The following is a 15,454-nucleotide window of genomic DNA, read 5'->3' as shown; positions in this document are numbered from 1 at the left end:
TTGGAAGTCAGTAGGAGCTGCATGTCAGTTAGAGCTCCTCACTTCTTCAGTGCCCTTTCACGTATGATTTTGTCATAAACAGGTTTTAATTCAGTTGGCTTTTTGGTCATAAACACACATTGCAGACTAGCACAATTCTCCAAGGAGGAACAGACCCAAATCCTCTTTTAGGAACAGGACCTTGCTCTTTGATTCTCCCCTGTGTTCTCTAGCCCATCAACTGGACACTCTACTACCATGACAGTATGGACCCACCCTCCACACAATGGATGAGAGGTAGGTAGGTAGATATAGCATGCTGAGGAACAGTGGCCGCTCCCTTTTCCTCTTACTGGGGGAACCTGGGTAAAATGGAATCCAAGGCTCAAGTGAGGTCTCTGTGAGGTATGGCACAGGGTCTGCTTCATGCTTCTCAAGTCTGCACAGTCCCAGTGCAAGGGTCTTAGAACAAAAAGCTTAACCCATTCCAAGGGAAGATGATTGGTGTAGGCTCTTGGTGAACAGTTTAGAGCTAATTTAACTCCAGATCTAGTTTAAGTCTTGTCCAGGGTTTCCTAGATTAAAAGACTATTATCGAAGACTAGCTAGTGAAGTGCTATCTTTGTCAGCCAAACAATATACTCCCTTAAAACGAATATGTTAAAACAGGAGCCACTACTTCAGTTCAATAGTAAGCAGAGAAGCTTAACTGATCCATATCAAAAAGCAAAGTGGTAAGGCATGATTATATTAAAAAAACCAATATTGTAAAATCTTACCTGCCTTTCCCCAATGTAAAACACCTTACCTATTGTTGTAACAACATGTCTGCTAAAAATCAACTACAGGTTTACCTGGTAATCTTGTAGCATGGAGGAAGAATGCATTGAGGCAGACACCTCTGGAGAAGAGCACGCAGGATTCCTAGCACGTCTGGGACACGGCCCCCCAAAAGAAGAGTTTCTTAAGCACAGGAGCTTAGATACATATGCTCCTCCAATCAGAGCAGGGCTGTGGATTTGGAGGGTCAGTTTCTCTGTTCTACTTAGCATGGGGATGGTAACAAGACACAGGGGTGGGCACTAAGGTAAGCGTGGAGGGAGAAACAGCAAGCAGGCAGACAGTGGGATTTCCTAGATTCTTCAAAGGCATGCTTGTCTTCCTGCTCAAATGTGAAGTCTAAGCTCTGCCCAGAAGACACACAACCTGAGATGTGCAGGGGACCTTTTCCCGGACATTAGAGGACACCAGCAGTCGGCTTGTTTCACTCCAGCACCGCCCTCCCCACCCTTGGCTCCTCTCACCTCATCCACTGTCCATCTGGCCACTTGACTGGCTTGGATGTCAGCCACACCTGGAAGCAGCTTGCAGTGCTGCTCCCTGCTGAGGGGGATGTCTCGGAAAGGGTGGGCAGACGTGGATGTCATGGAGAGCGGCTGGTGAAGCATCTGCTGCACCTGTGCAGCTGAGTACTCTGCAAGAGAGAGTAACACGGCGTGAGCAGAGCACAGACACTGCAGGCCAGCGGGTGAGGTGTACACCCAGTCAATACTGTTAGGAGAGTCCCCAGGCATAGCCTGTACCACTCAAGTGACAGACCAGGAGGTGTGTAAAAGTCAGAGTGTAAAACCTAGATGTGTCTTAGCTCTACAAGGGTTCTGCTTGGCTGCACGTGAAGTGCCAGGCTGTCCCTAGCTTTCCTCTCCTTACACCAAGACTCAGATAAACCACAGAGCCATGCAGAATGTGAATACCATGCAGACAGGTGTACTGAACCACTAGGGATAGATATGTACAAAAAGAGCAATTTTCTCCTAGAAGCCACTTCCGACATCAATAAAGACAGAATGAGTCCAGGTCCATGTCCAACTCCCTAAATGCCCCTGTGATACTGAATATAGTGTACGAGTATTCCCATGAGAGTGTTTGTGACGTCAGCTGATGCTGTAGAGCTCCAGCGGTGTGTAGTGACCTCGGATGGGATGGAGCAACACAAGGGCCGGGCATCCAGGGAGAAAAGCCTCAGTTAAGATGTAATGTCTCATCTCAGACATCCATAAGTGGCACCTTCTCTATTAAGCAGAAACTCTGGTGGGCCCCCATTCTAAGGGACAAGGGACAATGGCTGCAGCTTGTTCAAGACTGGCTGTTCTTACCATGATGGGACCCATCAAATCTGGAGGCTTTTTAGCCTCATGTTCTTCAACACTGTCACACTAGTGGGCTTCTCCTTTTAGTGGGCTTCTGAACTTTAGTCAGGTCTTGAAGATCAGGCATGCAATCCGGACATCAGGGCACAAATGGGAGCAGACATATATTATGTGTGACCAATATTGGCTACATAGGGAGTTCTTGGCCAGCCTTGGAAGAATCTATCTCAAACAACAAAACAAAATGTCTTTACTCTTATGTTCCATCCAAACAGTTAAGATGAGACTTGGGATAGGGTAGGGCAGGAGAGGTCCTTAGGGTGCTGACGAGATACAGCTACTCCTGAGGAGCTCAGTCAGTCAAGTGAATGCCTTTCAAACAGGAGAGCCTGATTTCCAGAACTCATGTAAATGAGCTTGTCCTGGTGACATGTGCTTGTAGTCACCGTGCTGGGGACATGGGGATAGGAAATCACTGTGCTTCACTGCTCAGCCTACCTAGCACAGTTGGTGTGAACTCCATCTCAAAGGAGGTGGGCAGTTTTTGAAGATGACATTTCAGGTTGTTGTCTAATCTCCATGCACAAACACACATACACACACACACCACTGAGTGTACCACATCAGCAAACACATAAACATACACACATGCTCACAAACCATCAACACATGAACAGACACATACAGATACATGAACACATACACAATGTAATGTGCACTACATTACCACATACATATACACATGTGTACCTGCTTTTAGTATACATTAGATAACTAAAATCTACTGAGTCTCAGAGACATTAAAGGACAGATCACAACGGAGATGTTACACTCCATCTGAAAGCCTTCGTTCCTAATGCAAGTGGCAGGTTAAACAGAAGGATCTACACACCTGAGAGCTCATTTTTTGTGGTTCTAATGTCTTACATTCCATTAAGATTCTTGAAAATCATTATGCAAATATTTCCACCTCCTAATTACAGTTTTTAGTGTAAGAAGCTGACCTGGACTTTACATGGCCACTCACATACCTGTTTGGAATCAGGAAGGCTCTAAATGGTGAGTGAGCTGTCCATCACTGGGCTCTTCTGTTGAGTGCAGCTCTTATGGACTAGAGCAGACATCCTCATATTTACTAATGCTTGCTGTCTGCCCAGATAAAAAGACAGCAAAATTGCAGGCTTCTTCCTGATTCTTATGCTCCAGTTGCAGCCAGAGGCAAATTCATCTCTAACTGCTGATTGTCCAAGCTGACCTTTTTAGTATGTAAATAGGTTATCTCGCTTCATGTAGTTCAGCCAACAGTATGTTCGGCTGCAGGTTCTGATGGGACGCTTCACACCTCCTTGGAAAAGGCCAGTATGTTGACAAATGTGAATGTTTTTTAATGGAGTTGTCTGGTGGCATAAGACTATGAGCATTCAAACTAAATATGTAACACAAATACCACTGATCTTCCGATGAGAGTACCTGGGTTTGATAAAGGCATACTGTTTTATTCACAATTAATAGACAACACCAAGAGTATCATGAAGACCTGGCCCGCTCCACCTTCTTACGTCAGGGCTATCTTTTCTCCTAATTAAAGTGACTCTCCTCCACTTTCCAAAGACCAGAACCAGCCTGACAGTGGCCATCAGTGGGCTAAGAAACCCTAGTACTCTTCAGGTTCCGCCAGCCACACCTTAGGTGTGCTTCCAAGAGTAAGCCTCATACTCCCACACACAGCTACTTCCAAAGCCGAAGTGTTCAAAACTATCCTTCCTTGGAAACACACACATTCTTTTCCATTTTAAATGCCTCCTGCGTTTATTTGTGAAACACACACACATAAAAATCTAATCACAAAAACTTTGTATCTTTGTACATTCCAAATATAAGAATCAATGTGTCGCTGCAGAGCCTTCTGTGTATTAGAAATGGTTCTTGGTCCATCTACTCAGTTGATGAATAATGAGATTCACATGCATTTGAGATACATATTTGTTTAAGTCCATTCTACTTTTTTTGTCTTCTATCATTCTTTTTTTTTTAACTAGATATTTTCTTTATTTACATTTCAAATGCTAAGTTCCCTATTACCTCCGCCAACCCCCCTCCCACGCCCTGCTCCCCTACTCACCCACTCCCAGGTATTTAAGTCCATTCTATTCAGCAAAACAACCCAAATTCTAATCTCCAGGCTGGGAGAGTGGGGAAGCCAGGGTTTGGTCTTTGGCTCTAGTCTTAATCCCCCTAAAAAGAGGTTTTAACTCTTGGTTTCCCAGGCAGATCTGTGGCAACTACATTACTTCAACTACACACTGACCCTTAATGCCAATGGCTTCAAGGCCTTCCTTTTTTTTACAGTGGGGAAATGCCTTCAACCTATGGGGTGGATAGTCATTACCCAGAGTCCAGCATTTCTACTGGGATAGAGCTGTGTTTGTTGATGTATAACCTCAAGTTCTGAAGGATGTTTGCCGGATCTGTTACAGGTCAAACACAAATATCATTTTTCCTTGCTACTATCAAGTTTGCATCATAATAGGAGAACTTTTAAAATAGTTTATCTTATTACTAATTCCTATGTATCCTGGGTTTTTAATCCCTAAATGGGGTGATAATAGAATTATGCCCCTTTGAGCTACTGTGATGAGAACAGCTATAGGTGTACAACGAATACTAGGTTCATGTCAGGCTTCATGTTATTGCAATAAGGCATGATGTAGTTGTGATAGTAAATATGGAGACACATAATGTCCCAAAGCCATTTGGCTGCTTTAATCCCCTCAAGGCTGAAACCCTTTCACATTCAGAACTGTGAAAGATGTTTGGAGTTTTTCACACCTATTTGATCTTGGGAACGACAGTGTGGTCGTCCTCAACGTGGAAAGAAACATGGTAGCAGCTGCCGTCAAGGTAGAACGGGACATTTTTTTTCCCCAGGCAAACTAGAATGGATGGATGGCAACCGTCCTGACACTACTAAAATGCACTTGGACTATGGTTTTGGGGATCATGGGACCCTTGACAGACTCTCAAAGCCAGCTTAATGTGCATTATCTTAAATTTTGTGCATAAAGTTAAACTTTTTTGGGGGGGGAGTGGAGAAGTCCACTTAAAACTTGTTTTCAAGATGTGAACATACTGATTTTTACTTTTTCCTGAGCCAAGGCTGCTTCCCTCACAACAGGGACTCCATAGCCATCTCTTAGCATTTGAAAGATCATAAGGCATTGTTGAGAATACAAACAGTCAGGTTGCTTATACCTGCACGTCTGTCGCCAATGGGCCAGATATTCTACCATGACCACACAAGAATCTCATGGAGCTAAAAAGTTCCGATTGCCTACTGTTTTTATTGTGTTTTTTTGTATGATCCATTAGTGAATTCTCCTGAGTTTCCATGTGTCTACAATAATCTAAAGAGTTTATACGTATAGCTCAGAGTATATCAGGTTCTACAACACAGCTTAGATGTCTAGTAAGGCTAGCTCATCTAGAAAAGGTCCGTACACTCTGGGATGAGTGCCCAATGATGAGGTTACTAACTCATGCAATGTTCAGAATTGATCTGTCATTAATCAGCACATGTATAGCCCTGTCCTCCTCAATGCAAAAGCAGCCAACCGTTCTATCTAGTGTGACTTTGGGCATTACCATGAAGACAGCTGAAAGGCTCATTTGTCTGCTTCATCCAAGGGGTAGGGCACCCTGGATGTTTCCAGCAATCATGGCTGAGACCTGGGCTGCATTCCAGTGACACAGTCTCATACAGTAGCTGCTCCTACCAGCTCCCCAGGAAACCAGGGGATTTCAGCCTGTGAAAGAAGCCTTCTGCAAGAGGTCTCAACATTCTAATTAACCAGAATGCCCTCTGTCCCAGAAACTGAAATGCATGATCCTGGCTTAGCCTTGAACGCCAGCAGGGAAGGGACAACAATCAAAACTATCTCTGCTTTTATGAAGCCTTCCCTTTAAGGAAGCAGTGAGCCCAATCCCCATTGTCATCCCAGTCAGTGGCTGTTTCTGGAAAAATTTGGAAAAACTCTTTGCATCTTCCCTTTCCTTTTCAAGTTGGTATTCAGTTTTAAAAATATTTATAATGATGTGTTTGATGATTTTGTAAAGTCACTCAAAGATCTGGAACACTCTCAAGGTTCCCAGGCTAACCCATTCAACTCCATATCTCACCTCAGGAGCCAAACGGGCCCTGGACCAGAGAGCCAAAGACTTGGCTGTATTCTCGGCGCTACGGAACCATGCAGAGAGGCACTTTCTACAGAAGGATGTGGAGACATTAGGTATCCTACAGAGATAACAACTATTGCTCTGGGAGAGACAGAATCTCAGAAAACTGTAATCCAGGGGTCTTTTATTCCTAGGAATCCAAGGGATGGCTGTACTGGCCAGTTGTGGGTGGCATGTGACATGGGGACCCTCTTGTGGGAGGCTCCACAGGCTTGTGACACAGAGCATAGTATGTTTTAGTCCCAACTTTGAAGACTGCTTATCTTAAAAAGAAAGAAAGAAAGAAAGAAAATATAGAGTCCAAGGATTTTAATTCATCTGAAAATAGCTTGAAAGTAGGTCCCCACTTTCTCCTCAGCCCCTCTCGATTACCCTTCCCACTTCTGCTCTACTCCCACAGGAGGAAGAGAAGTTCTTTATGGAAATGTTCATTTAAAAATATGGCTGTTGCTTCACAAAAGCTTCACACAGCAAATCTGAAGCAAGTGAGTCATAAGTGGTGAAGGCATGGCTGGGTCTCGGGCTATTTTTAATTCCCTGAAACAGAGACCCACTTCACAAGTAACCATCTCGTCAGTGAAAGAGGGACCAATCCTAGGATGTTCTGTGCTCCACAAAGAGGAAATTAAAAGAAAAAAGAAAAAAAAAACCCCAAAACCCTAAAGTTGCAATTGGCTCTAAAATACAATTACATGCATTTCCCATCCAGCATATAATCTGTGAGAGTCCCTGGCTCCCGTCTCTGTGACAATAACTAAGAGTTGCTGTTTATGGTGCCCTGCTCCCTTGGGAACTGCTGCTGGCGGGGAGAGGTGGCAGGCTGGGCTGCCTTCTCCCTCTGAAGGTGGCCTGTGGTTCACATTTGCTAGTCCACCTTCTCTTCCATTTCTCTGCTTGCTTTGTTGCTTGGCACCAAAGTGGAAAAGAGAGCAAGAGAGACACAAACATGATCCTCAAGACAATGGCGGTGCCTGTGTGGGAGAGCGTGCTTGGTAAGCATGGTCATTAGTGGGGTGAGTACTCAGCCTAGGCTGTTTCCTGCTTGCCCATTGAAGTGACTCAGACATTCCTCAGGCTGTTCCTGTGTAGAATGCAAACGATGCAAACGCTGTGTCCCCCTAGGCTAGGCGGTGCCTCAAAGTTGTAGCTGTCAATCTCCCCCTCACCACAGGTTACTTCATTGTAGTTGTTTCATATAAATGTGACTGGTGAAGGACAGAAAGTCCATGCGGTTTTATAGGTTTTTCCACGGGGCTACCAAGAGAATCAAAAGCTGGGTCCTGCCTGACACAGTAGTCACGTGGCTTTAGAACATTTACAGTGTGGAGTGCAATGAGATGTGCTATAGTATGTCCGGGATTTTGATGGTATGGTATAAAAAGAACATGAATATTATACAGTGGAGTATTACTTGGCTTTGAAAGACAAGGACAGCATGACTTTTGCAGGCAAATGGATGGAACTAGAAAATGTCATCATGAGTGAAGTAACCCAGACCCGAAAGGACATGTGTGGTATGTACTCACTTCTGAGTGGATATTAGCCATAAAGTACAGGATGACCATGCTACAATCCACAGACCCAAAGAAACCAAATAATAAGGAGGGCCCAAGAGATGCTTGAATCTCACTCAGAAGTGGGAATAAAATAGATATTGGAAGTAAATGGAAAGAGGGGTCTGGGAGGGAGAGACGAGAGGGAAGGGAGTAGGGGATCAGGTATAGGGAACACAGGGCAGAGAGAACAGAAATCATAAGTGGGGGTGGCTGGCATCTCTAGGACTTGCCAGAGACCTGGGGTGGGGGAACACCCCACAATGTCTATGGGGGCAACGCTAACTGAGACTCCTAGCAGTAGGGGACATGAATACTAAAGTGGCCACTTTCTGTAGCCAGGCAGGACTCCCAGTGGAGGGATAAGAACAGCAACCCACTCAAAATGTAATGTGTCTTATCTACTAGATGTGCCAGTATAAAGATTGAGTAGAGACTGAGGGAATGATCAACCAATGACTGGCCCAAATTGAGACCTATCCTATGGGTAAGAACCAATCTCTGACACTCTTAATGATATTCTGTTAGGCTTGCAGATAGGAGTCTAGCATAACTGTAATCTAAGAGGCTCCACCCACTAACTAATAGAAACAGATGCAGAGACCCACAGCCAAACATTAGAGGGAGCTTGAGGAGTCTTGTGGAGGAGCTGAAGGAAAGACTGAGGGACCCGAAGAAGACAGAGACTCTACAGTCAGTTAACCTGGACCGTCTGGGGCTCCCAGAGACTGAACCACCAACAAAAGATCAAGCATGGAGTGGACCTACCCCCCTCCCCATGTACATATATAGCAGGTGTACAAGTTGCTCTTCATGCAGGTCACCAAACAACTGGAGTGGGGACTGTCTTAGGGTTTCTGTTGCTGTAAAGAGACTCCATGACTAAGGCAACTCTTATAAGGACAACATTTAATTGGAGCTGGCTTACAGGTTCAGAGGTTCAGTCCATGATCATCAAGGAGGGAACATGGCAGCCTCCAGGCAGGCATGGTGAAGGAGGAGCTGAGAGTTCTACATCTTCACCCTAAGGAAGCCAGGAACAGACTGTCTCCTATGTGGCTAGGAGGAGAGTCTCAAAAGCCCAGCCCACAGGGTCATACTTTCTCTAACAAGGTCATACCTCCTAATAGTGCAATCCTCTGGGCCAAGCATATTCCAACCATCACAGAGGCTGACCCTCAGTCTGTTGCCTGCCTATGCACCCCACTCCCCTGAGGACCCTTGTCTAGCTTCAGTGAGAGAAGATGCGCCTAGTCCTGAAGTGATTTGATGTGCATGGCAGAGGGTGTGTGACACCCAGGGGGTTTCCCCCTTCTCCAAAGAGAAGTGGAGGGGAGAATGGGAGGATCTGTTTAAGGGGGGACTGGTAGGAGGGGGCAGATATTAGGATACAAAGTGAAGAAATAAGATGTAATTAGCAAAACAGAAAATGAATATGTATTCTTTTAAAATATCTTTGTTTAGATACTGTAATGATAATTTGGCAACATTGATCAACATTGACTTAAATGAAATATGCTGCTAAAATAAGTTTGACTTCTTTCTTTAAACATGATCAACTATTGCTCTCCTTTTATTGGGCGGTTCATGTGTGGTGATTGATGAGATATGGCTTCTATTGAAACCTGGTTTGACCAGGGAGAGAAAGAGAGTGATGTTCTTGTTGTACTGATGACAATCATTTGAGGTGGCCTGTCTTCCTCCCCAGCCCCAGCTGCAAGAATAGTGGGAGAGAGGGAAACCTAAGGCTATCGACATCCCAGAGGGGGAAAGTGCTGGAGACAGATTGCCAGAGTTCTTTTCTTGGTTGCAAGGCTGAGCGAAGCGTTTCTCTGGCACGCAGCAGATAGTGACTAGGTTAATTAAATGTTGACTTCATAGTTTAAGAAAGTAGCATTTTTCCCCCCACTAACTGTATTAGCCAGGGTTCTCTAGAGTTACAGATCTTATGGAATGTCTCTATATATTAAGGGAATTTATTGTAATGAACTATATAGTCTGCAGTCCACCTAACCCAACAATGGGCCTCTGTAAATGGGAAGTCTAAGAATCTAGTAGTTGCTCAGTCCCATGAGAGTGGGTGTTTCAGCTGCTCTTCTGTATAAGCTGAAATCCCGAAGAAGTAGGTTCCAACAGATGTGCTGGCAAGTTAGAGCAAACAGGGGAAGAAGAGTGAGTCCTCCTTTTTCCAATGTCCTTTTAGGGAAAGGTATGGCCCAGATTAAAGTTGTGTACCGCCATGCCTGAATTTGGAACTTGCTCTGTCCCAGGCTGGCCTTGAACTCAGAGATCTGCTTGCCTTGGGATTAAAGGTGTGTACCACCTTGCCTGGACCAAAGCTTTTTGTGACCACTATGCCTCAAGATCTGGATCAAAAGTGTGTGTCATTCCATGTTGAGATCCAGGTCAGAAGCCTGTGTTTTCCAGCCTTAAGATCCTAGGTGTGCCCTCCATTTCTGGATATAGTTCATTCCAGATGTAATCAAGTTGACAAGCAGGAGTAGCCATCACACTAACTATTAAAAAAAAAAGTGTCTTGGAAAACTAGGTTAGGGGTCAGTCAGGTTTAGAGCTGTTTCTTCTGAGTCTTTCACTCCATACCCAAACCACGAATAAGGGAGGCTGGGCAACTCTACTGCCTTGCATCCACCCTGGGCCCTGATGACTGGAAGAAGCATGTTAGAGAATGTGAACTTTCCTGTCTCAGGTCCTGTCTCCATTTGCCAGCATCCCTCCTCAACCAGCCTGAAAGAGCTCAGCCGATGTGAGGCTCCAGCCTGTACCATTATAGTTCTGTTCCTACCTCAGTCTCTCCATCTGAGGGAGAAGGGATGCTAAACTCACACCTTACTCCTGGAAGGCTTCTCAATAAGCAAATTCCCGTCATTGACCTAACTCCCGAAGGAGTCTAGCCGCAATGTCTCTGAAGAAACGTTGCTCCGGACAGGTACCATCTACAGCTAGTCAGGGAGACCTCCTGTGCAGGGGCCCAGCTCTGCACCATGCCCCTGCAGTACTGGGCTGTGCAGTCTCCCGCCGGAGCCCACTCCCACTCATCTCCGTCTCTTTGCCAATTCTGAGGGAACGTAAGCCTGTTTTCTCTCTCCTCCAGAGGCTGCCACCAAACTGTCTGACGTGTGGGACACAGGCTTCCTGGCATCCCTTGCTCCCTCCACGCAAGCTCCTTCGAAGAGACTTACTGCCAAACCTGGTTGAATCCTGACGGAGCCAGCCACTCAAAGTAGAGTAGGAGTCACAGTGAACTTCCTAGAGCAGCAGGTTAAGGCTTTGGGCATTCAGCTTCAATTCTTGAGGGTAGAGTTCCAGTTGTCTCTTTCTATTTTCTTTTAGCAAATAACCTTTAAGGAGGTACCCAGTCCCAGGGTGTCTATCCCCAGCTTCTTAGATGCAGAGGCCTGGGGTTGTTCCAAGCTCACGCCTCTCCAGCCTTTTCTTGTTGGGTTGCAACTGCTGTCCACCCTGGTGGCCCGACACGGGGGTGGGGGTGGGGGTGGGGGTAGGGGCGGGGTGGGGTCCCTGGATACCTAGCTTATGCTTTTGTCTCTTCTAGTAGAGTATATGTTCAGGGCTGCCTCGGAGGTCCATGGAATGTCACAGACACGATATGGTGGCAACAGTCCAGGTGCCCAAATACTCAATGTTATTGTTGAACCATCTGAAGAGTTTTGTTGCACAGGCAAACAGTGCAGAGCAAATGCTCGTGGGCCAAGCCAGCAAAACTGGTGGATCTCCATCCTGTGTGCTCTCTCATTTGCAAGAAGACTCATTACTGAAAAGGCCAGGGATTATTTATGATGTGAAAGCACACTCATCCCTCAATTCACTATTGGAGAAAAAGGTAGCCCTTCATCATAATTTTTAACAAAACAACATAGAAAAACATTCCACATTGAATTTTTGATGTCACTCATCCAAGAAGACTTTGGCACGGTATATTTTCTGATGGCCAAAGGGTGGCCTTTTAGTTTAATATCTGCTTTGCACAGCTTGAGACATTCTTAATTAACTTCTTTGAAGGCTACACTCCAATCGCCCAGCGTGTATTTATGTATCTTCTGTAACATCAGCCTTCTTTGTGCACAAAGGTGAGGATATAATTGAATAATCCCTGGTGCCAACTTGATGCGTGAACCAGTGTGGCTCTTCTTACGTAGTTACTCTCCTCACTGGTGACTTCTGACCCAGATCCACACATCCCAGGGAGGAGGAGCAAGCTGTGCTTCCTGCATCCACAGGTCTGAAAGAGTTTTACTGTCTGACACATCTATAACAGAACTTCTGTGGAGTGTGGTAGCCACGAAATGCCAACTGGAGTTGAGCAAGCATGGCAGAGATTGGGGTTGGGCTCAGGATGTGCATACTGTGACACTCTTTAACCTGTTTGTCTGACAGTGAGTCTCACATACTCCCGTCTAAATAAATGTATGATGCTGGACTAACAATCCGAAGGAGGGATTCCATCCCATCATTCGAGAAAAGCCAGAACCACCTCTTCTTTAAGAAGGGATTTTTATGTTGTAAGCATCAGAATTCCAGACAGGTCCCTGTGGGCAGTGTCCGTTTTTTTCCCCCAAAATAACCATATCAGGGTTTCTCCCATGATCAGAGAACTGGCTGAAGGACAGCAAACACGGTCTCTACCCCAACTGCTGTGCCTGCCACTCTGGGGGATGGAGCATTGACTCACTGTTCTTGTCTGTCCCTGGCACAGAGAGCTGCCTTTCTTCCTGGCAGCGAGATCCGCACAGATGCCTATTCCTATGGGGATCCAAGGGCTCCCCTCATGGTCATGGTGACGTGTTCCCAGACAGAAGGCGAGAAATCGGTGTGTGGTACAAGTGACTTCTCCACATGTCCTGGAGGCCACCTGTTTTCACAGGTGCAGGAGTCCCCCCCCCCCCCCTGCACACAGCTTTTCCAGTCTGAAAGTGGTCCTGGACAGGGGTGTCCTCAGTTATATATTTGGAAAACTGACATCATATCTACTGTTTCATTTAAATAGAAATGCAGAATAGTCCATGTTAGCTTCAACAAATTAATGGCTTGCAAAGCACTTCTGTGTAACATTTTTGATCCCAAAGCTGTGTCTGGGGTGTGGGGGTGGGGGAGGGTTCCTAGAAGCCACAGTACCCACTTAGGCATATATCATACCTTCCTTTGTCATCTATTGAGAATTTAGGAATAATAAGGTTATAGACTTCTTTCATATTTTGCTTCTGGGCAGATTCACTAAAGAAACCACTTACTGGCTATGTTCTTCCTGTAGGAATCCTGTTTATTTATAGATATTTTTTCCTGCTCTGCAGAAATGCCAGACACACAAAGGGACAAAGGAAGGCCTGCTCCTCCAGCAGTCCTGGCTGGTTTGCCTTGTCTGCTGCACTCACCGGGACTAGGGGGCTGAGACCAGTGCCACTCGCAACAGTATCTGGGGAACCCCGTGCTCTTCAGCTTAGCTTTAGATAAGCTGCTTCTGCCTGATTTTCAGGTTCTCTTCAGTCCAGTGCAAACAGATCGAATGTGCAGCTCCTACATGCTGGCATGAGCCAACCTCCCACCCTCCCACCTCTTAGCCATACTGGCCCCTGGGTTCATCACATTGGTCATGTCTCCTGCTAATTACAGAAGACATGACAATCGGTGAAGATCAGAAAACGTTAGAACGGAAAATAAAATTAAGACTTGCTTTTTAAACAGATAAAATTGCGTTTTTATATGTTATAGACATATAAAGTATTTAAATGGTAAAGTCTACCCTTTACAAATTATTGGAATTACGGAAAAAAAGTAAATTATACGAGTTTTTAAGAAAGTTGACTTGTTTGGAACTGAAAGAAAAATTGCAGTTTATGCACTTTGGGTTTCTGGTTCACGGCTACTCAGAAATCCTGTTTCAACCTCATGAAGTTATTTTTCTGTTCAGATTTTACCATTCTAAATAAATAAACCAGATATCAACATGCACAAATAATATATCTGAATTTTTCCAATTTATCAACGTACAGCAGAACAGGGAACTTTAAATATATTCTCTCTCTCCAAAAACCTAAAAGCACAAAAACTATAATAACTAAATATTTAGGTGATAGAATTAAATCAGACACAAAGAAGGTAACAGGAATAACAGCTACGTGGGCCAACCACGTACAGCATCTCACCCCTTGTGTGAAAGGTGGGGTCCAGCTGATGGAGGCATCACTTTCATCCATCCACAGGCAGCTCACAAGGTGGTCGAGCCTGTAAGAGTCCCATCCCTTGAGTCTCAGCCTTGACTCCATCCTACCTTTCTCATCCTGGGTAGCCTGGCCCAAGCTATGCAGACCAGACTGCTCACGCTCCCAGAGTGATGTTTTTTGTGTCTTCCAGATGACACATTAGCTATCATCACCCAGACTCTGCATCACATTGACATCTAATTAGAATTTCACGTGGAAGTGTGGATCCTGGAGCACCACTAAAGCCCGGACTCCATGACCTACGACAGGAATCCTAAAGAGGACCCCCAATAAATGCACAGCACACCTTTTGTAAGATCACCCTGAACAACATGCTACTGATTTATAAATACCAAGGAAGCAGAGCTCAGAGAAATGAAGTTTATAATGCGAGTAGATCTACAGGATCTATTTATTAAAGGTATTAATCTGCATATTTACACCATCTTGAAAAAAAACTGGCAATGGGCTATCAGCTACAAGTACCATGTGCACAGTACAAGAAAAGAGGAGGGAAGAGAGTGGGCAGGGCAGAACAAGAGCTATCTATGCTTCTGTACCTGTGGAAGCTGAAGCAGGAACATCATGGGTTCCAGACAATCTGAGATGAGACGTGAGAACCACTCATCCCCGCCTCCCCCCCCCCAAAAAAAAATCTGCCTGGGAATGAACGTCATAATATTAGTAAATATAACTACCAACTAACTACTTCTTAGTAACCTCTTTAAACTCAGATTAGATTTTCAAGTGACAAGCAAGGGCACTTGAGGACATGGGTTGAAGCTTCGGATCCTCCGAGGGAAGATGAACGATTCCTGAGGTCTTTCCCTTGCACACATGTCAGCAAAATGAAAAGCTTGTGAGGTGGTACCTAAGGAGCCTCAGGATGCTCCTGTCAGGAGGGAACATGGTGCTGTAAATTAAGACCTCCATTGCCCACGTGAGGGGCTCCTCACTTGTAATGACACAGTAAGCTTGTTTCCCGAGCAAATGATACTTGTATTCAAACCCCGCTTTCCACTGCTGTTGAAAACGACTGCATTTAGAATCGGTAATTTTCTCTGCATGCTTACTTTCCCTGGGAAGGCACTGTGGAAGTATAGAAGCCTGCCAAGATGGAGTTACGTGATAGGGCAGATGTAGTACTGAAGGACCCCCACATCACAGGATAACTAGGTCTCTGTGAATAGATTATAAAACAAGGCAAGGTAGCAAGCACCAACAGCCAAGGCAGCTTCGAGGCTCTTAATTGTCAGTTCTGAAAGGTTGGCTGCTACTATTTATGTGTGTGTGGGGGGTGGGG

The 15,454-nt window shown here is 45.2% G+C and overlaps 1 protein-coding gene across 8 annotated transcripts in view; it reads right to left on the bottom strand.

Annotated features, from left to right (window-relative positions):
• Window positions 1-15,454, bottom strand: part of L3mbtl4 (L3MBTL4 histone methyl-lysine binding protein) — a 511,181-nt gene that overhangs the window by 18,075 nt on the left and 477,652 nt on the right. For all 8 annotated transcript variants that reach the window (XM_006524417.3, XM_006524416.3, XM_006524420.2 and 5 more), the window contains one exon: window positions 1,284-1,453. In XM_006524417.3, coding sequence (XP_006524480.1) covers window positions 1,284-1,453 — 170 coding nt within the window. Of the gene's footprint in view, window positions 1-1,283; window positions 1,454-15,454 lie in introns of those variants that run through there.

Source organism: Mus musculus, chromosome 17 (assembly GCF_000001635.26).
Source record: "Mus musculus strain C57BL/6J chromosome 17, GRCm38.p6 C57BL/6J".
Taxonomy (NCBI): domain Eukaryota; kingdom Metazoa; phylum Chordata; class Mammalia; order Rodentia; family Muridae; genus Mus; species Mus musculus.
Note: the sequence above shows the minus strand (reverse complement) of the source record. Positions and strands in the feature narration are given on the sequence as shown.